The 22,553-nt window shown below is 36.4% G+C and overlaps 1 protein-coding gene across 3 annotated transcripts; it reads right to left on the bottom strand.

The window, feature by feature from the left end:
• Nucleotides 1-1,116: 1,116 nt before the first annotated feature.
• On the bottom strand, nt 1,117-20,924 carry SSX2IP (SSX family member 2 interacting protein). 3 transcript variants are annotated; one of them, XM_075509244.1, is made up of 15 exons: nt 20,887-20,924; nt 19,802-19,837; nt 19,061-19,194; nt 18,129-18,295; nt 17,693-17,893; nt 15,795-15,905; nt 14,416-14,551; nt 12,670-12,745; nt 12,421-12,592; nt 9,007-9,157; nt 7,354-7,490; nt 6,744-6,917; nt 4,356-4,467; nt 2,213-2,333; nt 1,117-2,001 (listed from the first exon to the last, which is right to left on the bottom strand). In XM_075509244.1, the coding sequence occupies exons 3-15, from the start codon at nt 19,101-19,103 to the stop codon at nt 1,920-1,922; spliced, it is 1,683 nt and encodes a 560-aa protein (XP_075365359.1). In that variant the 5' UTR covers nt 19,104-19,194; nt 19,802-19,837; nt 20,887-20,924; the 3' UTR covers nt 1,117-1,919. The 3 variants fall into 3 exon arrangements, with proteins under 3 accessions (XP_075365359.1, XP_075365361.1, XP_075365362.1); XM_075509246.1 differs by having other exon boundaries at nt 6,744-6,869; XM_075509247.1 differs by lacking the exons at nt 1,117-2,001; nt 2,213-2,333; nt 4,356-4,467 and adding an exon at nt 5,543-5,750.
• Nucleotides 20,925-22,553: the final 1,629 nt, after the last annotated feature.

Raw genomic sequence — 22,553 nt, 5'->3', positions numbered from 1 at the left:
CCAGGGAGCACACCTGAATTACTTCAGAAGAGCAGCAGCCCCTAGTGGCATACTGGTACTGCCTCAGCTATGGACTTACAAGCCTGGAATAACCTACTAGCTTGAAAATAAGAATCCTACATGTAGAATACTGTTCTCCCACTTAATTGCCAATATATTAAAGTCTCCACTTTACATCTTTAAACATGTCTTTTGAATATGTATATTTATTCTTCCATAACTAAAATTCAGGCAAGAGCTGTCCAACACATTGTGGGGAAGGTGCAAGCCCAACAGTAACTATACATTGCTAAACCCTTTCATTAAGTGACATGACTGTGATCACCCATTTATTGAGGCAGAACTGGAGAAATATATTTAAGAAGAAATATGGTGTTATTTGTATTGTATTTCTAGCCTGACTACCTATTGAGCAGAAAGCTGACCAAGAATATCATTATATACACTCCTGCTTCTTTAAGGGTGCTATGCAAGAACCATACTACAAGTATCCTCTGCAGTTTGCATTGGCTACTACCTCATCTTAAGCTGTAACTCAATGTACTGAACTAATGAGCAGAAACTGCAGTTTTCTGTCTTAACTTCTTGGAGAACTCCAGTTTCTCTTCCCTATGTTATTCTGTTGCTATTTTTCCAGGTAGTCCAATCACTCCATTACATCCAATTCTGAAGATAACAGGCAGAGCAGCAAGGTGTTTTCAGTGAAGGATTCTAAACTTCAGAGTTAATTTCCTTCCTATGACCCTGCGAAAGGCAGAAGTTTCTTAGACTATCTTCTAAAAGGTTAATGACACTAGGATCAGAGCTACACATGTCATTCAAAGATGGATGAAAACCCAACAAGAGACAAGATGGATTTGTAAGGGGCAAGGAAAAGTGCATGCTTTGAGTCATGTGGAAGAGACTTTGAAACATCTTACCTCTACTTGGCTATTTTTTTTACATTATAAACAAACCAGATTTCCCAAAGGCTACACCAAAGGATTCTGGAGTAAATTAAAAGGAAAAACTAACAAAATACAAAACCAGCATCAGATTTGTTGACATAGTGTATACCCTACACCACAATAGCTTAAAAGTTTAGTGCACACAAAACACAGAACCAGGGTTTCTTAGAATAGAATTACACGTTTATTGTTCACATTTGAAATAATTTGGTTCCTGACTGAACCATTCAAAGTCCTAATGCATCTGTAAACTGAGTATCACTATAAAACAATTTAAAATGCCATGTAAAATAATATTATTATGTATGCATGTGTTTCATTTCACGGTTTCTCAGCATAATCACTTTGTCTATTTACAAATATATAAAGATTTTTGCGCTTTAAGTCATCTGAAATATCAAAGAGGTATTTTCAAATCACGCAACTTAATAAATATAGAACCTGTTTTGTTAAAAATCTACAGTATACTGTACATTCAAGTTGAAGCAAAAGAAGTTTTAATGCCAGTTACACTTGAGACATAAATGAATGTTTCCAATAATTAAACAATTTCTAAAAGTGCTATCTCTGCCTGTGATGAAATTAGGATCCAATATGTCGTTACAGTCAAAGTTTCAGACCATTGCTTCATACACAGAATCAGAGCTTCTGTCACTAGAAAAATATCAAAGCTTTTATATCATCTTAAATTATCTTCTTTCAAGAGTTGCAAGACAAAGAGGCAAAAAATGGTCTAAAAAATAAAAGCCATATGCACACACATACACACGCCACAATCCAGATCACCACATAATCCTCTAGAAGAACAATCAAACTCACAGCATTCTGTTTCACTTTAGAATGGTAAGTTTATGAAGAAATCTCTAACAAAAAACCCAGCAGGCAACCCTAGGAAGTCTAAGGCAGTTGTTCTATGTGCAAGTTTATACATAGCAGAGTGCCAACTCCAGAATCTTCCCATGACTTTGTGCATTACTCCGTTTCTTCTTTGTCACTTTCCACCCACTGATTTGACTTGCTATCTCCAGTGGGTTTTTTTGATGCAGCACTGGAACTGGGAAAAAGAGAATGTTACAATGCAAGTAAATTATGCTTCAGATAGAAACACAATACTGTTTTTATGATATAATGTTTAATATGTTTTGTTTTATATCAGTCGTAAGCCTTAGGTTAGGCTTTCTGTAAGTTATCACAACTTAGTCTCTGTGCTCTATGTAGAGTTTAGCACTATAAAAAATAATCACCTGCAACATCATTTCAGATACCTGTTATGTGTAATATACTGAGAGGTCTGGCAAGGTTCTGCTGAAACAGGACCACTCAACATACAGTGAGGTTTTCTTTGCTGAGATGTAGATTTTGGTAACCGATTGTCTTGGTCAGAACCTAAGAGATACACAGTCATCGGTTAAACCACAGTGCAACCAAAAACATTTGAAAGACTTGCTTCTTTATGTCTTCTGCTTTAAAAAACCCCCATATTACAGCATGTCTATAGTAATAAATCTTGTTATAGATCTGTGATAAAATTTCATAAGTACACTTAATGCTGTTGAATGAAGTTATGTTAAAGATAGGATTCAAAGTCTGAAAATGAACACTGAAAATGAAAAAAAAAAAAAACCACCACTGCTGCAAACAGTCATATTGAAGTCAAGTTTGAAGTCACTCAAATGTAAAGTTTCTCACTTTACAATTGATAAAGCTTTTTTACTCCTTAAGTAAAAACTTCTCCAGCATGCATATACAGTAATTAACACCAACATTAAAATGTGCAAACTTGCCAGAGTATAGAAAAAAATTAAAAGCAGTAAGTTAGATGCCTTAGTGTTTATATGAACTTAACCATCACTAAAGTCAATGGAAAGACATGGTCAAACTTGGCAGGGCCAGATCAATCCCCGCTAACTCTTCCTCACACTTAGATTTCAAAGCTTTCATGTGAAGTGGAAAAAAAATAGAATGATTCTGTATTCTACAGTATTCATCACAGCACTACAGAATTAAGAGCTTTTGGACAAGTGTTGTGAAAAAGGAAAGTTTAACATTAAACAATTCTAATGATAACCTGTGGAGTAATATCCAAATGGAGTATGATTCTGTGTGACAGACATATTTTTGTTTTTATTACTATTATCCAGTAGCTTAAGATTAGAATATGTAAGATTGAAGAATGCCATTTAGAAGAGAAAATATGGCATTAAAAATATCCAGAAACACTAGAATTTGGAAAAAGGCAATTACAAATCAAAAGCTTTAGTGTACAATGAATGTTAAACAGATCTCAAGTTGCTCACAGATCACTAAATCAAGTCATTCTTCATGAGCAACAGCCAATCTCAATTCTGTTCCTAAAAATAAAAGTTTTCCTACTGTGGAAGATCATTTCATTTCACACTTACAGAAGTGCTACAGGAATTGCACAGAGGAGAAACAAGGAGAACCCAGAAGACATGAGGCAGGCTACTTTATCTAACAAGAATACAAATTCAAGCTATCTTTACTTGCCAGGTGTTTCACACATTTATCATTAAATGTTGGCTGCCACAACAAGAATCTGTTTAACAGAGATTGCTGTTATTTTTTCCTCCCCCATCCCTTTTTTTTGTCTCATCCTACTCCCCCACACACCTCAGAAAGTATTGAAGACTCAGTGGTGAAGACCAAAACACAGCACATGCATATTCAGGCATGAGGGGATGGGAAATAAACTTACCAACTTGAAAGAAAAGAGTTATAGAAGAAAGGAAGTAAAAAATACTTTCAATAAAAACAATATTCCGAACTGTATGTCATATAGCCATATTTTCATTATCTTTTCTAAAGAAATTATTCCTTTATGAAGACTTGAATCTTAAAATTTAATTGTTTATTGCTCAAATTTATTTTCATTATCATTATCCTCTTTTCACTATTCCTTTTTCCAAAGGATTTTTACTGAATATGTGTACATATGTTTAATATTACCTCACCTCAAATAATTAATGCTGCTGTCTTCACATTATGATGGTCTTGTTTCTAAAACTTGTTTCTAATCTATACAGATCTCTATAGGTCACAATTTCTTCAACTACCTTGGCAATTAGTATGCTCATATTTAATTTAGTAATTCTAAAAGTTCCCCATTCTTAACAGCTGTGCTGTCAGGTACTTGACATTCACCAGATCACTTCACAAATATAAATTAATTCCATAAGTAATTATCATGGAGGAAGTTATCACAATTCCCTTTTTAAAAGTAGATTTTGAACCATCAGTTACCCTGACAGGTAGAAGCATACAAATACATGGTAAATTTGTCTTGGGAAGTTTTGGGTTTTTAATAGTTTTGTTCATATTTGCATCTTCTGGTTGAAAGGGGGGAAGAAGAAACACATTACAAGAACATAATTTGAACCAAATACTTGCTTCCTAAGAAGGCACTTGGAGTTGTCACATTTTCAGAGTGCTTGTAATCAGTAGACATACTTAAGAACTGTTGCTTCAGCCACGCTCCTCTATCTTCTTCAAATGCCTTTCTCTAGGAAAAGAAATTACAGTGTACACTTATGACCAACTTAGAATAGCATCAATTTAACGTGGACTATCTAAGAAAGCAAAAATTGTAACATGTCCATGTAATTAAGGAGAGCCAGCAGTTTAACACAGAATTAGTCACGTGAGCAAGCTTTTGAATCCAACAAGGATTAGCTGAGAAGGTATTTATTTATAAGCCAGACCCCATGGTTTGTTTCACAGAGGTCTCACTAATCCTTTCATTTTACTGTTCTCCACTCCAGTGACACAATCTCCTATCATTGCCTCCTGTGCTCCCCTTCTCCCTCAGTGTAGCACTACCTCTTGGAGGTAGCCCTCATTTCTGAGCAGCTGCCAATAAGGATTACTGCTTAATCCTCAACCCTGAGCCTTTTCCTAAACAGATAAAAATGACATTGAAAATAGCACTGATTACTTCTGTCCGAAACTGGGGCAGAAAAAAAAACCGGGGTTGTTTCATTTTCCAATCACTCTGAGCACAGAAAAGGAAAACAATGGATCTTTTGGAGGTTGTCTTTTAGCCAATGGCTCTGGAATCAGGCGACAAGCTATTTCATCTAAACCATCAGTGAAAGAGGATGTCCCCATTATAGAAAGTTATTTCTACTATGTCAGTAGAAAATAGAGCAAGCTGAACTCCAATGCAAACTTTCAAACACCTACAAAGCTTATAGCATTGCTTCTCTTTTCATACTTAAGCATTTTAACAAGCAGAAGCATGGGTAGTTACACTTATGCTGCGATGTAGTCCTAAACATTTCTGGACAATTATCATTTATTATCACTCGAGACTTTTAAACTGAATTCAAGGTCCAACATGAAATTCACAAACTCATTAAAATGCAAATAAAATTAAATTAAAATTTGAAGAATACATATCTATATGTAGTGGTCTGAGTCAATATTTGTCACCATGTGAACTACTGTTGTGCCAGTATCTCAAGTAAAATCTAAAGTATTTTATGTTCTTTACTGTAAATTTTACAGCACAAGAATAAAAAAGCTGTCTTGAGTCAGAGAAGTTGTCCATCCACCTCAGTATTCGTCTCCAACAATGGCCACAAGAGATGCTATCTATGAGATCAGATGAACCTGGCCGCTTCTGCAGTGCATTACCTCAGAGGTTCCCAGCCCCAAAAGTCATTTGATTAGAGATGTTGGAAGGCACCCTCTTGTCCCTTCCTTTTAGTATCCATCTGTGGATGTGTTGTTCATGAGCTTAGGCAACTGCTTTTTGAACCTGCTGGTATTGATTACCTTCACAGTCTCCTATGGCAGCAAAATCCAGAAGTCAACTACCTGATATATGAAAATGTACCTTTTTTGGATATGTTTTAGACTTAATTTCAAGCAGTTTCTATGAATTCCCTCTAGTCCTAATCTTGAGAGATTTGGTGAACAATAGTACTGCTTTTGTCTGACCAACTGAATCCACAGTTTTATAAATTTTAATCGCATCCCACTCCAACTTTCTCCTTTGTGTGTCAAAGCAAGCAGTTCTGTAAGCAATAAATCTAAAGTCTATTTCTTTTTTCCTTCAATGTCTTTTTTTCTTGTCATATCTGCACCATCATAGTTTCACAACCACATCATCATGACCTCCCTTCCCTGCTAAACTTGTAAGCCCCTTCATGTTCTTGGCCCTAACTATTGGCTAGGCCAACGGAGACACATGCTGGAGCTCATTTAGAGACACATCTATCATGACTGCCTTCTAGTATGTGTACTTACTCGCCATCTTAACTACAAGAACAGAACAGAGAATAATCCTACTAAGGGAAAGGCAGCAATTACTTCGCGTTTCTGCAACAGTCACTGGTTTTCACAAAAGTTTAGGAATTGAGTACCTTTGAGAATTCAGCCCTGCAGCCAAATCTGACTGAAATTTGCACAGGCCTTGCTTTTGTAGGAAACCAAACTTAAGCAGCATCTAATAAAGGATTTAGTGAATAAGTGGACTGATTTTTGGAAGTACATAGACATTTCAAAAGCTGAAACAGAAATGGGTCATTCCAGTTGCAACAGCTGTTTTCCAATACACACAAAAAACCTTGGGTTTTTTTGAAATGCCAACAGAATGATCTCCTACAGTGACCAAAGATGTTTTGTACAGTATAGGAATGATCTTTCTCTATAGGTGTTAGCAAAGAGATATTGTTGGATGGCTGCACTTTGTGTAGAACAGTAAAACTACTTAACAATTGTAACTCATCTTCCATAGGAGTTCCCTTTTCTAATACCTTTCCATTATTCTAATACCTCAAGTCCTAGTCTAATAGCAGCTTCTGTAAAACTTCTTCGTTCCTTTTCAAAATTCTTTTTTTGTTCTCGAAATAGTCTCCATTCTTCCTGAAGACGTTCTCTTTCTTCCAACAAATAGCAGTCCTGTAGTAACAGAGTGGTGTCATCGTCACATGGAGACATAAGCTGCTGCTGCAGATATAAAGCAACAAAAGACACAAACATTAATGTGGGAGTGACTGTTAAGAGGTGCAGTATTTCCACAGGTTCAGTTGTATCAGAAAAATGCTTGACGTTTAATATGGAAAAAAATGTAGGAAGTATCAAGTTGGTGGCTGGTGAGGGCAGAGTTTCAGACAGCAAGCAACACATCCCTGTTCAGGCAGCTGACCTCATCAGCGTTCCTCACTTTTGTTTATCCCCCAAAATTATTCCTACCAGGATTACAAGCTCATTAAGGTACTAACTAACCCACTAGCACACCTATACTCAGACCAACCATTAAGATGTTTTGTTTAAAAAGCATTAAAGAATAGAAAAGGCTCAGAGGTGAGAAAAGTGGCACATTAAGAAAAACAAAAAAGCTTAGATTCAGTTGAGACAAAGAAGAAAAATTAAAGCCTACTACCTGTAAGAGCTGTTGCTGAGTTTTGATCATTTCTTTACATTGCTGAATCTCTAACTCTAGCTTTTCAGTTTCCAGCTCATGGTCTTCTCTTGAAATGACATCTTTTTCATTCAAAGCTCCTGAATGTACACGTGATACTAAGGGGGGGGAAAAAGAGCTACTTAAAAAAGCAAAACAAAAAAGTCCCTCATATCAGGGACTTATAGCAATAGCAAAAAGTTTTAGACTGTATTTGTTTCATCCTGAAAGACAGATGCACAGTGTATTCAAAAGCACTTCTATCAGAAACAAGAGATCTAGAATTGGTGCTACACATGTAATTATGCACATAATCCAGTTCAGAAAAAAAGGCAATGAAGACATAAGTGCTTCACATTCCCCAAGGAAAACCAAGCGCCTGCACTGCAATACAAGTGTCACACAAAAAAACCCCACTTGTTTCAGCAGTTATTTAAAAGAAAAATCAGACAACTGAAGACTTCTTTTCACTAACATGCTGTTAGCCTATTCTTCTGAGCCTATTTTTGAAGGGCTTGTGTCTTCATAAAAATAAGACAGTAACTATATTTATCATAGATATAAAAAGAAAGCCTTTTCCTTCAAGTCCTGTGAAGGAGAAACAGAGCTAACAAAATTGTGTGCCTATTTTCATCCTAGTAAGGGAATGAATTAGAGAGGAATAAAATGTATGTTGTATAATTACATACTGCTTTATTTAATTTCATGTATAGCTATCACAGTGATTGTAATGAGCCAAGTTTTGATCCCCTGATGCCAGCGTTGAACATTAATTGAATCCTAAAGGACTAGACTACGGTCATCTCTATAAATCCAAAAAAAAAAGTGGCTCCAAGAAAACAGCAAATACTTGAAAGATTTTTTCTGATGCTTACAACTATTTTTTCGGTTAGTTACACCGAATCAAATATTACTCAGAACAAGTGTTTTTAAAATCCTTTCTATGGTATAAACATATTCCCATAGACCATCTGCTCTTTTATTTGCAATTGCATGTGTGACCTCAGTCTTATTCTTGACTGCAAACATCCCTGTGGTAGCAGCAGCATTTGCTTGCATGGGAAAATAATACTAGGAAAGAATTTTATATATTTTTAGCCGTCTTTTAATGCTGTTTAACAGCTGGAAATGAGGAGAGTCCGGCACCATACCATCAGCCAGTTCACTTTAGAATGCCACAAGAAGCCTCAGAGGCATGGATGTGGCAAGCCTGGACTCCTGAGAAGGATTTACATATTTTGCATCCAGTTTGCAATACTTCAAATTGTTATATCTGCATTACTTGAACATCTCAAAAAGGAGAGGAAAGGCAACAAACATTACTACAGGGCATGTACTTTCAAAAGAGAAATAATTATTTATTTAGAAAGTTGCTGTTTAGTGTGTCAAACTATAATCATGTCCTTTCTCGTGATAACAGGCTTGGTATGCAATTGCTTCCCTAACTACCTACAAGTAAAACTCACACAGAAAAATGCCAATCACAAGCCCTTTGAGAAAGTCTACCAGGTCACAATTCCTTCTATTTTAGCTTCTTTTAGCTTAGATAGTCAGTAAAATAAATTCTAAGAGCATGATAGGAAATGGAATTATCAGTAGCATTTTACATGTACATGTAATACAGTTAAACGTCACCTTGGTTATCCAGCTTTTCAACATGATTTTTCAACATCCTCCATTGTTTCCTAATGCTGTTGGTAAGCTGCTCTCGCACAGTTTCACAAGACAGTTCCCACATATTCTCTTTATTTAACTCTCCAATGTCTTCCTCCAGGTCTGACAGCACCTGTAGAAGCAGAAACAAGAAGCTGCAAACCACTCCACCACTCCAAATACGTGTATTTGTTTATTGAAATATGTATATGGATTGAATTTACTGAAGAGAAGGAAAACCCTTATATACAGGAAAGGTTTTTCCATCCAGGGAAATTTGACTGTCAGGGAGTTCAGTTCCCTGATAGCATAATGCTGAAGAGACAGAAGTGACCTGGCAGTCCCCAGAACCCCACCACAGAGAGAGTGTATCAGCTAGCAAGACTCACTCACTCTCACACATCTTCAAGCTAGAGAAGTTCAGACTGCTGAATTCTACTGTCAAACTTAAGTGGTAGCTGCCCATAAGCTCACTGTGCAGCATGAACAGGATTTAAGACAAAAATTTTCTCCTGTTGAGAATTAAGTAATTTCTCTGCCTTATTTTTCTCCATGATAAAAAAAAACCCGTAACACACTGAAGGTAGAGTGAAACTAGCACCTCCTTCTCCCACTTCCATTTTACACTACTGTTGAAACATCAAACCTGAATGCTATCTCGAAGAGTTAAAACATAAGTCTAAATGGTTGAGAGAAGACTAGCCCAGGACAATTTAGTAGATTTAAACTGAAAAGCTATAGCTGTTTGAATACCTGGCATGAATACTCCACTTCTCAAGCATCTAAACGATTCTATACAATCCCCTTTATCTACAAGCAGATAAGAAAAATGGCACGGGAAGTACGAAACCAGGAAGTTCAAATGCATCAAAGTAATTAATTTACATATGCAGTAAGCACTTTCTTTCAAACTTGGATCACAGGAGATCTTAAGGAGTGAAACAACATATAAAAACAAAGCAGGTTTTTGGTTTGGGGTTTTTGGGGGTTGTTTTTTGTTATTGTTGGTTTAAGAGTTTTATGTCACTTCATAAAGAAACATCTTATTCCTTTACTTATATATGCTAACACAATGAAAGCCCAGTCTAGAGTAGACCTCTGGCTAGTACTGTAATAGTATGACAGTCTGGCTAGTTTCATGGCTGTTATTTTGTGACGGGAAGCAAAGTGATAAATGATGCAACTACATCACTAGCTACCACACTCCAAGGTGTATGTTTCCTTCTAAGAATCAATATGAATTAGCATTTCTACTTAGAAATATGATGTTTGGGGTTTTTTTTTTTATTCTTCAAGGGATTCAATAAGAGCTCAGATTTCATACCAAAATGTTAAGAGCCACAAACAAGCATGAACTATCAGATGCAATATTTTAAACAGAAATTTGTTTTCAGACATTCAAAGTAAACCAGTACTTCTAAACAAAAAAATAATCCATGTAAAATACACGTTGTGGGATAGACTGTCTTAAATATATAATTTATTTCTGCAAAACCATGATTTTTAGCAACATTTTTCCCATTAATATTAATTTGACAAATGTAAAAAAACCCAAGCAGTGTCCCTATCATGACAAAAAACTACCCCCAATTCTAGAGTGGCATGAAATTAGAGAAGGCATGAAATACATTAAAAGGAAAAAACCCAAACCAAAACAAAAAACACACCCCCAACAAACCAAAAACCCCACACCACCCTACAACCCTGCTGAAATAACTCTACTTGAGACTTGCATGTACTAAGTACTTCTATTATTATTCTACTACTAGAAATTACTATTATCTAGTAAGTAGTTGTTCTGCTTAATTTGGTTAATTAGTACTATTACAAGAGAACTAATCAGAAGTTTCAGTGCAGGCTTTTAGTATTTTCTTAGTAGTCTATTAATGCTTACAACAGTTAACAAATACTTGTCTAATCACCCAAGAACAGTGAATTTCAGAGCACTAAGTCCCAGTTTTTCCTCAAGTTTGTTTCAATATACAAGTTTATAAAGATCCCATTCCCACAGCTGGATTTTCACAGTGTACTCAAGTTTGTGCCAAACACTCCTAGCCTCACTGGAATCCTAGAAGCAGAATGACCATTTACAGAACTGGTACCAGCTTATGCTTTATACTATAAATTATACCCAACACCCATTACTGGAGATCAATTTCTTGTTGCTGACCTATAGTAATAATTAGATCTATTGACATCCTACATGATGAACTTTTAAGGTAAAGGTTAACATACTGCACATTACTGACTACTTCACTAAATACACATGGGAGTAATTCTGTATAGTATAGGGGGCAAGTCATCCAGTGAAGTTAAAAAAAAAAAAGTTATTCACATTTTACAAAGGAGTGGCCAGAGACAGTCTAGTGCTTTTCTACACAGCACAGTCTGGGGCTGGACAAATGTACCTGAGATGGCTCAGAAATAAAGGAAGTAGTACAACTTGAGCAGGACAGGGGACCTTCTGAAATGGCAAGCACTAGATTCCACAGAAACAGCACACTCTGGAAAGCTCCATCTACACATTCTTATGTACCAACATGTACTATTTGCTGTAATAGGAAATACTTCATACTTTGTTCTGTAGAGTGTCCATATTCTCTTAATATCCTATTACTAGTACACCATTGATCTTGAATGATTCCCAGAATCTAGCCTTTATGCACGTTTTCCATATTTCAACTCTTTCTTATGCCCAGGATACTCGTTCTCTTCCTACTAAGAGAAAGCTCAAGTTAACCTTCTAGATTATTCCCTACTTCACTCTTGACATCAAGACAGAACTGCAACTTCTAGCAAGGAATCAGCAAAAGGAATAAACAAACTCTCTGATAAACAATGAATGTGCAGTGTGCTGTTCCATAAAAATAAAGTATCCTGTGTAAACAAAGAAATACTTAAAACATGGAAACAAAAAAAAACACAAACCATTTCACTTGAAATCAAACATTTTCCTTGAACATACCAGCAATTCTGTAAAAGGCACTAACAGCTACTCTAGTCCATGTACTATAGGAGCGCACCCTAACTACATTTCCTCCACCCCCATGGATTCTATGCAAAGCCTGATTTCTTTGCATAAGCACCTTGAAAGCTAGAATCAACATCTTAGTATGGAAGGCAGACAAAATCCAAAATGCATCATTATATAGAATTACATACAGGTACCCACTGCATTTAAAATTACTTCAAAGTATACTTTCAAGCTTTCCATTGACTGACTGGGAAGAATGCACTGGGTATTGTTCACAGACAGTAGAACATTTAAACGTGGATGGATTTCAAGCACAGCACTGGCTGTGTAATCCACTGCAATGCCTTTTTTTTCTTATGATCAAATTACTCCACCACTATACCAAAACTACCACACATTTAATTTTACTGAAGAATACTTACTGGCCCATCTTCAGACCTTTCTTTAGGTTTCTGTTTCTGTGGTGGAAGAAGTGAAATAATGTCTTTCTTCATTTGCTGAAGAACTTTTTTCAGCTCAGCATTTTCCACTAAAAGCTGTTTTTGGCGTTGTTCATAATCACTTAACAGAACTTTGTACATTTCTTCTTCATTTCTGGAAGAAGAAGCCTTACAGTAACAGTGTAACAGCCATAATATATGCTTCAATTAACGTTGTTCTAAGACAACTACCTGGCTTCTGTCTTATCAGTCCTCCACGCACCTCTCTTCCCATCAGCTCTACCAACATAATTTAGAACTTCCATAGCTACAAATGAAAAGGATATTTCAAAGTGTGAAACATGCAAATGTATAAGTATTCAGATGACATTGCATTTACCTATTTGCATTTACATGTAGTTATTGTCAAGAGACCACATTACCCAAATATCCCCCTCAATCTTCAAACCCATATGAAACCCCATTGCCCTGCTTCACAAAGTAAGAATAAGATAATAAAGGAAAGAAGATAATTTTTGTGTTTGGAAACTCACGAAGGGATGTATTCTCATCCCGTCTTACCTTTTTTATGCATTTCTTAGTGGCACCTTCATGCCTATTTCAGCCTTTATATCAATGGTGTATCAACTCTAACCTTTCTTCTGGCAATAATGCCAGTTTTATCTCCAGTTTAAAGTAAGCAATATTCTGATGTTTCACAAGGTGTTCCTCAAAACAAAGAAACTTCTCTGTCCACATTTGAATTAAAAAAAAACAAAAACAAAAAACCACACAAAACAAACCACAAAACCAACACAACAACAAAAACCCCAGAACAACATCACTAGAGATTAGTGGTCCAAGCTCAATTCTAGTTAGCTATCAAGCAAACAGTAACTAGGTTAAAACCCTGTTATTTTGACCTCACTGATACTTGAGCTAGTATTAGCCAACTGGAGTCAAGAACGTGCCACAAGTTTTGCTGAGCTCAGAGTGAGGCTTTTAGAGATTACTGAGCTGACACCTAAAGACTTTCTGTAGCCAAGATAGGTGTTCCTGCTACAGTGTCCTAACCTGGTTTGGCTTACCCACAAGCCCTTTCAGAAAACTAAATCAGCAGAAAACCAACTTGGCAACGACATGAATAGTTTTCTTCTGGTTTAGTTCACTAAACCAGCTTACTAAAATACAACATGCACTACAGTTGGCAAACAGACAAGTGTTTCAGAGGTGGCAGGAGGGATAAGAGAGGAAGAGCAGGACTTCTCTTCCACTGGAGAAGAGTTATGTAAATACGCTAAGGCCAGTTATATGAACCAAAAGGTGCAGATATTTTTATCTATTACATAACACTGATAGCTATTTTCAGCAACACACCACAAAAAACTATACTCATGCTAAACAGCACTGACGAATATCTTGAACACAATTTTTGGGCAGCACAACATATGAGTACTCATATGATAAAGGAGATTTTTCTCCTCATTTCACATAGCACTAGATGCTATGTCTATCTTATGTTACTTCCTCTCTAAAATTTCTCATCGCTTATTGTTAACACAAGTAGACTGTAATATCTCAAGGGGAAAAGCGCTCATGCAGTGTTCCTTCCCAATTGTAACTGGTGGGCATAATACAGTGTTTCTGACACTATCCAAAGTCTTGTGATGGCAGCAGTAGCAAGAAAGCAGAGGAGACGCAGCTTTAGCTTAGGAATTAATTCCAAGTAATTCTCCCTAGTAAAAAACTCATTTTGTAAAGATCTCCATCTAGGTTTGTGCTTGGTAGACAATCTTATGGAACACAATATAAAAGTTCATTAGCCTTACACAGTCAGCTAACATGAAATATTACATCTTATGTAAGATTTTGACATCCAAATAAAAATCTACAAGAGGAGGGCCATATTGACTTTAAAGATACCTAGAACCAAATTTAAACATTTTTTAACATACAGAACATGCTATTTTGCTGTAGTAAAATTCAGAGCTTACTTACCTATCTTTTTATCCTTTTTGTTCATGACTAATTGATGTAAGCGTTCCTTTAATTTGTTATATTCTCTCTCTTTCCTCTTCATATCATGATTGTACTGTGTAGCTCTACTTGAAATTATGTTCTGTAACTTCTGTACCTAAAAGCAACCCCACAAAAACTGTATTTCTTCAACTAAAGCAAACACACATACATTTCTTCAGAAAACCAAAACAAATACATGAAACAAAATGATGTTTCTATTAAACTGTATTTCTGGTGAAGGGAAGTGACAAAAGGAATCAGGAGAACTCTCCCAACCCATGGATTCTGACCTCAGACTTATCATGGGGAATTTAGTTTCTTTTCTGCAGAAGCCAACACCATAAGCAACATATTATAATACTATAGCTCCTCTGACGTACAACTGAAGTCATGTTCTGGCAATTCATGTAACCTTCTTCAACACTTTTATTGATCAGAGCAGAGGAAAGACATATTTTTGGTTTCAGTAATTAATGTTCAGGATCTAGTTTAACTTTAAAGTATGCTTGTTAGGTTTACACTAAAAAAAAAAAAACCACCCCACAGTAAACTCTTCTTCTTTTGGGCATCAGGATGCTGGAAGACAGACTATTCCATTTGGTCTAAAAGAACATTAAAGCATATCATAAAGCACATTCTTGGCCTGTACTACCAATACCTGGGGGGTTTTTTTGAATCATCAGTTTTAACCTTACAAATATACAGCACATTCAATATTTTAAGCTGGAACTTTAGGATGTTCACTATATACAGAGAGTACTATGATTGCTAACTGTATGAATATGTTTGTGAACACAGAGAACACTCACAGAAACTTAGGAGCCAGGTACATACAGTACAGAGGGGGGAAGGGGCACACTGGAAACAAATCCCAAATTAAGCGGTGTCTTGGATTTCAAAGTGTTTTCTGACCTTGGCTCTTCCAAGACTCCCAAGTTTAATGAGACCGTGCTTTTGGGCTGGGTTCCCCCCCACCTCCCTTCTTTTTGGTCTTTTGCTTTCTTCTACAATATAACCAAAAAAAACACCAAAGAAAAGCTCCTATACACATAGGTTTGAGGATGTGACTGAATCCTGTTGCCCCCTCCTATTTTTTGGTATTTTTAAACATTCTAAGATAAAGCTATGCTCAAAAGTATAGAAAGCCTCAGATAAATGCACACGTGCATTTCTGCAGTACTTTCTGCCATTGTTATAACTTGGACCTATCCCTTACAGAACCTATTTATCCCTATGTAACATGCCAATTTCACTTTGGTGAAAGAACAAATTTAAAGTGAACAATTACAGGACTCCTTGCAAAAAATCGTATTATTGAATATCTATGTAATGACTTGTTAATGTAGAAGAGAACTCACTTCATCCTTTTCATTTTTAAGTAACTGGTGCAAATTTCTGTTCTTGCTTTGCAGTTGTCTGTCTCTTTCCTGAAGTCCAACTATTTCCCTTTTAGATAACTCCAACTGTTCCTAGAAAAAGCATTGATAGTTCAGTATTAATAAGAATTAATAGCAAAGGATTAAAAAAAACAAAGCCAAAAACAAAAAACCCCACCCAAACCAAACTGCCACACCACCTCACTTAGAGTAAGTTAGCCTATATATTTGATCTCTGATGTTTTGGGGATGATCTTGCATTCTCAATGACAAGTTAGTTCTATTTTCTGGAGCAAGAGTCATGACTCTTCAGTACAAGAAACACTCCTGCCCCACAAGAAACAAAACTTTGGCTTGGTATTTAACAGATATTTTATACAGTTATTACTTTTTCATTAAGTCAGGATTCTGTAAGTATATCTATACTGTGATAATGAGGTGGATACTAAGCAACCTGTATGAATTTGGGACTACAGTATTACTGGAATGCTTAAATAATCAAGGGAACAATTAACACAGATATGCAGACTGTGACCATATCAAAGCAAGTGGGACATTTCACATATACAGACTAAGGCTAGACAGATGATCTCATAACAGATTATGCAAAACTAGCATTTTAGAAGTCTTTTTCCACAAATATGAGACTCAAACAAACCTGAAATCACCAACTTAAATGACAGAGCCAAACACTACATACAAGCTCTTTGTCTTCGAACGTGTAGTGAGCTACAGATGTGTAGAGATATTTAAGCAACAAGAACTTCTAAGCAAACCACATCAGAATATAGGTAACACAATAGTGAAGTCAAGAGGATTGCTGCATGGTATCTGAAAGAATTTGCATGGAAAACCTTACAAACTGACAGCTAAATTAAATGCCCTGGGATTGAAGTAGTACTAACAAGTTTCCCCCCCACCCCCAGGCCATTTGTCTAGGGAAAGTAACTCCAGTGTTCTGGAACCCAACATTATATAGTGTTTGTATAAAAATGAGTGCAGTTACACATGATTTTTAATGTCACACTGACATGCTTCTACATGGATGACCAATCTCAGCAGAAGTACTACTATGATTTTGAGAATCTACAGTAGTATTTGTCAAGGAGAAAGTCCTGGCCAGCCCTAGTGAAAAGCAAGCCTAGAAGGCCCCGAATCATGCATTGAAATTATTTTATTATTATTTTCTTGACAGAATCAAGGGAAAGACAATACTTTAATATGACTGCACATACAAGTACCCATGAAGCAGCATAGGCAGTGAACTTCCAATATATCAGCTAGTTCACAGTGACTGGCCTCGTGCATGTACTTATCTTGTGATAAAACGAAGCTTAGTAACTTTGGTTTTGACAACAGCTTCTGAGCAATTCTTACAAAGAGTCTTTGTAGTCAGCTATCCAAGGAGTCCAATAATAAAAAAAATACATGGAAAAAGCTACAGATATGGAGGAAGACTGATAACAACCCTGTGACACACGCTAGAAGTGCTACCTACACTTTTACTGGTTACGATTATATTAGGAATTTATCTTTTAGAGCTGGGCATATCCTTTTAAGTGATACTGAATGATATGAAATGTTTAACATTTTCACCCACAGCATACATTAACACTTCCAATCCAAACAGTCATCCATCTTCCTTGATTAAAGAGGCCACAATTCTCAATAAGTTTTCAGTTCTCTCATTAATTCATATTTTGTTAACTTTAAGGAATTTTCAGCTGGAAGACTTCAAAAAACCCCAAAATGCAGATACAAATACAATTTCAGATTAGTACTGGGGATAAAAACAAAAAAAAGCACTCACTGTTAAGAATGTACAGTATCTGTTAAATATAAGTGCTGCATAATATTGGTGGAATTATCTTGTTTTCTACCTTTAATTTAGCATAGCAGTTCTGTAAGTGATCCATATCACTACCCAGTTTCAGATGCTGCATTTCTACTTCTTCCTGAGCTCGAAGGTTCTTGTGCTGCAGTACAAGCAATTCATTCATGCAATTTATGATAGATACTAAATTTAATTCTTTTCCTTTGGACTCCGCATAAATAGAAGGAAAGCCCAGTGTTGTCAATTCCTGGTAAAAGACAAGGGGGATGGGGAATAAATAACTGGATCAGTCTCTCACAATTCTCCAAGAGATGGAAACAATTATCAGGTGAAATGCTAGGGCGGGGGGAGGGGAATCCTATTCCCCACCAACTTAGGCTTCTGAGCATTGAAAGAAGCCTTCTTAATCCAGTGAATCTTTACTACCACAATTGATTTAATGTCACCTTCACACAACCTCCAATAAACAAGATCTGGCTTACCCTATTGAGATAGGATATACTCTGTTCAATATTCTCCTCTGTGCAGAAGGCACTGAAAAAGCTATGCATGCTTTTGGATGAAGGCAGTGGCAAGCGTAGCACTTGTGAGTTCATGCTTGGGGGAGATATCTTTTTTTCTGAGGTATACTGAAAAGTATTTTTGCTATCTAAAAAAGTGAAAAACATTAAGAAACAAGTCAGGCATAATAGTTACACATCACAAAGAAAAATAAAACAATCCCCAACTACTCAAATTATTATTTACAGAAGTTTACAAGTCTAGAGCTCAGAATTTCATCTAGAACGACATATTAAACAATTCACAATGAAAAATTTGATAAATTTTCACTGGAGATTTAAAGACTCGATAACATTTTAAGGTATCATATCTTTCAAATTTTACTCCTCTGCCAAGAAAAAAACTGCCCAACCTTTCTTCCTAATTGGCTTGCTACAACACAATTTTTAACCACACAGATGTAGAAGCTGTGCATTTAATGAAATTCTTATAGAATGTATAATATCCTTATTCATATTAAGCGTATGCTGTGATTTACTCTTCCACTAGGTAGAAGCAGGCAAGAAAATATTTACTACTTTAATAAATTTGTAATCAATTTATGAGGCAATAGGATTTAGAACATGTGAAGAAACCTCTGAAAACGCAAGATATCCTGAAAGGTGTGATTAAAAAAAGTGTGACTGAAAAGTCTTAGAACCTTTATATATATGTGAAAGGACAGTATTTTACAGCAGCATTTCTGTAAGCACTCAATCCAAAACAAAGCACTGTATGTACTACACATTATTTAACATTCTGCTTAACTAGTCAAGCATGTCATGCATGAAACTCCAATCTCACTCTCTTTAGCAGCTATAACATCACTGGTAAAGTTAGCAAATCCACCAAATTCAAAATATTACCAGTTTACCTGATGGCAGCACTGGCACAGTAATAGTCTTCCAATCTCCCATAGCAACAAAGACAGGCAGGGTACCTGAGCAACTGGTTCAGCAGTGAAGTATTTAGTACAATTGCTGGCAATGTGCGTTACGTAGGCATCTCCTAAAATAGCAAGAGCATTTTAGATTAACAATAGCGGCTCATACAGCTAGAAGATTAAACCAGGCATAGAAGAGTGACTATTGGACTTGAGCCACATGAAGTTTTTCTACTTCTTTACACAGCATTTGGAACACAGTAAGCACAAAGCAAATATTACGCTGTAAAAAATGATGCATCTATCTATATTTAGCGTTAAACTTAACTAAGTCTTGTAAATCATTAACTAAAGCTAAAATGCCACGCACACATGAAAATAATAGACTCACACTGTAGATAACTCAGTTGTTTCTGTTGATGTACATCAGAGAAAACACAGCAAGCCAAATATTAAATATTTTCCTCCCATATAACCAGGAAGCAATTTTATTAGGATAAACTTATATGAAGTTTTAACATAAATCTGAGTGGGATTATTACTTAAAGAGAAGGATAGTAAAGGCTCTAGACAAGATATATTGGCAGAGAGAGGGCAAAGGAACTTCTAATAAATATTTAACCATTTAAATTTAACTTATACATTTAGTTATATTGCCTTTCCCTTGCAAGTTGCTTGCTTCTTTGCAGAACCTCTAAAATTGTTGAAGAAAACAAATAGGAGAAGCCTTACCCCATTGACACAGCCACTCAGTACAGCACTGGCCCTCTGGAAACCAAAGGAAAATCACACACTCATAAGAAAGAACAAAGCAATTGTCCCCTCACCCTACCTTCACCTCCCAGTAAGAAGGCACATAATAGCATTAGAGTTACCACACTGCTGGAAACTTAAAATCCAGCTTGGATGCTTAAGATTTGGACAGTGCAACCCATCAGCTGTTATGTGAACAATGATACTTCAGGGAAACAAACTTTCCACCTGACAGGAAAGAAGGCCCCCTTTTTTCAGTTAACACTTTGGAACAAAATCTCAAGTCAGTTTTAGATGGACTCTGTAGACCTTTAGAGCACAGGGATGTTCTCCCCTAACCCTCTCCTCCCCCTCGCTAATGTTCCAATAAATGCACTCTGGATAAGCAACTTCTAAATTTCTGACCCCAAACCCTGTATTTTTATCACTGTGGAAAAAAGCTATCATTTTGGGGAAAAAACAAGGGGGGGGGGAGGGGAAGTGTGCTCCATTATCCATAAGGTCTCTTGAGAACACATAGACAGTAATAATCCTTATCAACATTTCAAAGCACAGAACACAGTGCCCAAAGTAACACCAAGTTTTTAAGAGATAATACAATCACAGTAGTGCACAGCCATGTGCACAGAATGCTCAGCACTAGGAAATAAAGTATCCAGCTGGATGAATATTTCTTCAGGTTCATAAATTTATTTGGATATAAAGGGTAAGCAATTATTCCTCAGAAGAGTTGAAAACTTGCAGGAACTACCGAATTACACATCAGAAAGTACATGTAAGGCAGCAGGAAAACACAGTCAATGCAACAATCTAGTGGCTGTTCTTGTTAAAAAATGGGTTTTTCTGCTTTCTCTCTGCCCATATTCATTTATGCACATTTTTAAATTCTTTGCCCTGTAAAACTAAGATGTCCAGAAATGAACTAAGTGAATATTCAGATTCTGAAGACAATTGACTTCATAGCAGAAATCTGCAAGGCAATCTTTCCTTTTTTTCACCCATCCAAAACACCTGTGCTTTTAAAAATGGAATTCAAAGTCAAACTAAAAATTAAGAGGACATACTTCTTACATGTTAGCTTTGTTTCTGTTGGATCCATCAGATAGAGAAACCTGCAAATATAAGGGAAAAAGAATGCAAATTAAGCTACAAGTATATTCTCATTACTGGCCTCGCAATCCTGCATTCTAATAAGATATTTCGAAAGGTTGTTAAGAAAAATCAAGACACACAGATTCCACTAAGGACTGTTGGAAAGTCCACAAAAACACTACTCATATTTCAGATATGCCATTACTTTCAAACAAACTGGCTTTTATTCTTTAAGAGGCTGCATACCCATTATGAGATCTTATCACCCACATTCCCTCAAAGTGCACTATTACCAACCCACAGGTGTCTCTACACTGACAATACTATTCTGACACAGCATCTATCACCCCAAACAATGTTTGACTGGAAGCAGAAACAGGACTAGTCCAGGTGTGGGAATGCAATTATTATCCAAATTTTATTCCTGCAAGCTGCATGCAGATTCATTCAGTGCAGATGTTTTATCAAGACTACTCTCTAGTGACACACTGTTTCTAGGTACACCAACAAGAGGACACAAAGAAAATTAACACACAAACTCAGGCTCAGAAGGATGTCTAGTGAAGACAGAGAAAGCAAGAACACATGGGCAGTAAAATAAAGTCCAGATAATGCAGCTATATTCTTCTCACATTAATCAACCTTGAAAGCTCTAGAGCCTTTTGTCTTGAAAAGGCCACCTGCAGTACACTGCACACTGTTTAATACATCAGAGTAAAAGCTACCCGCAGCAATTTCAAGATTTGGAAAGCGCCAAACCCAAAAAACTTCCTTCAGCTGTTAAACCACTACCCCAAAGTATCTTAAAGTGTTATGTATCAAAGTGCATAGCTTTGAAGCAGTAATCATTTCAGAGAGCAGTCAGCATTTTGTACTTGAATCATCTTTACATACTCTGTTTAGAATTAAACTCAGATGTGCAGAACAAAACAATCACGTCAGCTGCAAAAGGGAATGCTACAAGCCTTTAGTCCCATGCTAAGATCATCTCATCAGTTCCACATGGCTCCTACTGCCAGTTCAGGACCTTAGCCATGACTTCTAAAGCTATCTAGTGATTAAGATCCATCAGATACATTTCCTTCCCAGTCTAGGCAGTTCCTCTGGAGCAACACAGCTCAAAATAGCCTCACTGAAGTATGCAAAAGCTGAAGATGAGCATTCCTGATGAAGACAGTGTGAATGGAAAATTAATTTAGATACACTGTGTTCAGAAGGGACTCTTCACCTTTAGTACGCTACAACACTCTCTCTAACCACCATAATACACCAGGGAACGTATTCATGAAGAGGAAGAAAATATGTAACTCTGAAGCAGTATTTTGTGTAATTATGGAAGAATAATAAGATAGTACATAAGATCAAAAAGTACTTTAGGGATCTCCCTAGGCTATCCTAGTTAACACAGAAAAGCTTTAACCAAACAAAAGTAGCAAGAAGGCTTTGTGGTTTTCTGGAATTTTTTTCCCCTCCTCAAACCCTGGTTGGGAAAACACATACAATAGGAAGCAAAAAGTCAAATTTTGCTGTCTCCCAGCATCTCATACTAATGTCAAAATCTGACAATGCGGGTGGGAGAGAAAAGAACCACTGAACAGCCACAACTGCTGTAACTACTTAATGATTTTCCTTCTGTGCC

The sequence above is a fragment of the Mycteria americana genome, chromosome 7 (genome assembly GCF_035582795.1).
Source record: "Mycteria americana isolate JAX WOST 10 ecotype Jacksonville Zoo and Gardens chromosome 7, USCA_MyAme_1.0, whole genome shotgun sequence".
Taxonomy (NCBI): Eukaryota; Metazoa; Chordata; class Aves; order Ciconiiformes; family Ciconiidae; genus Mycteria; species Mycteria americana.
This window is presented reverse-complemented; position numbering and strand designations above follow the sequence as displayed.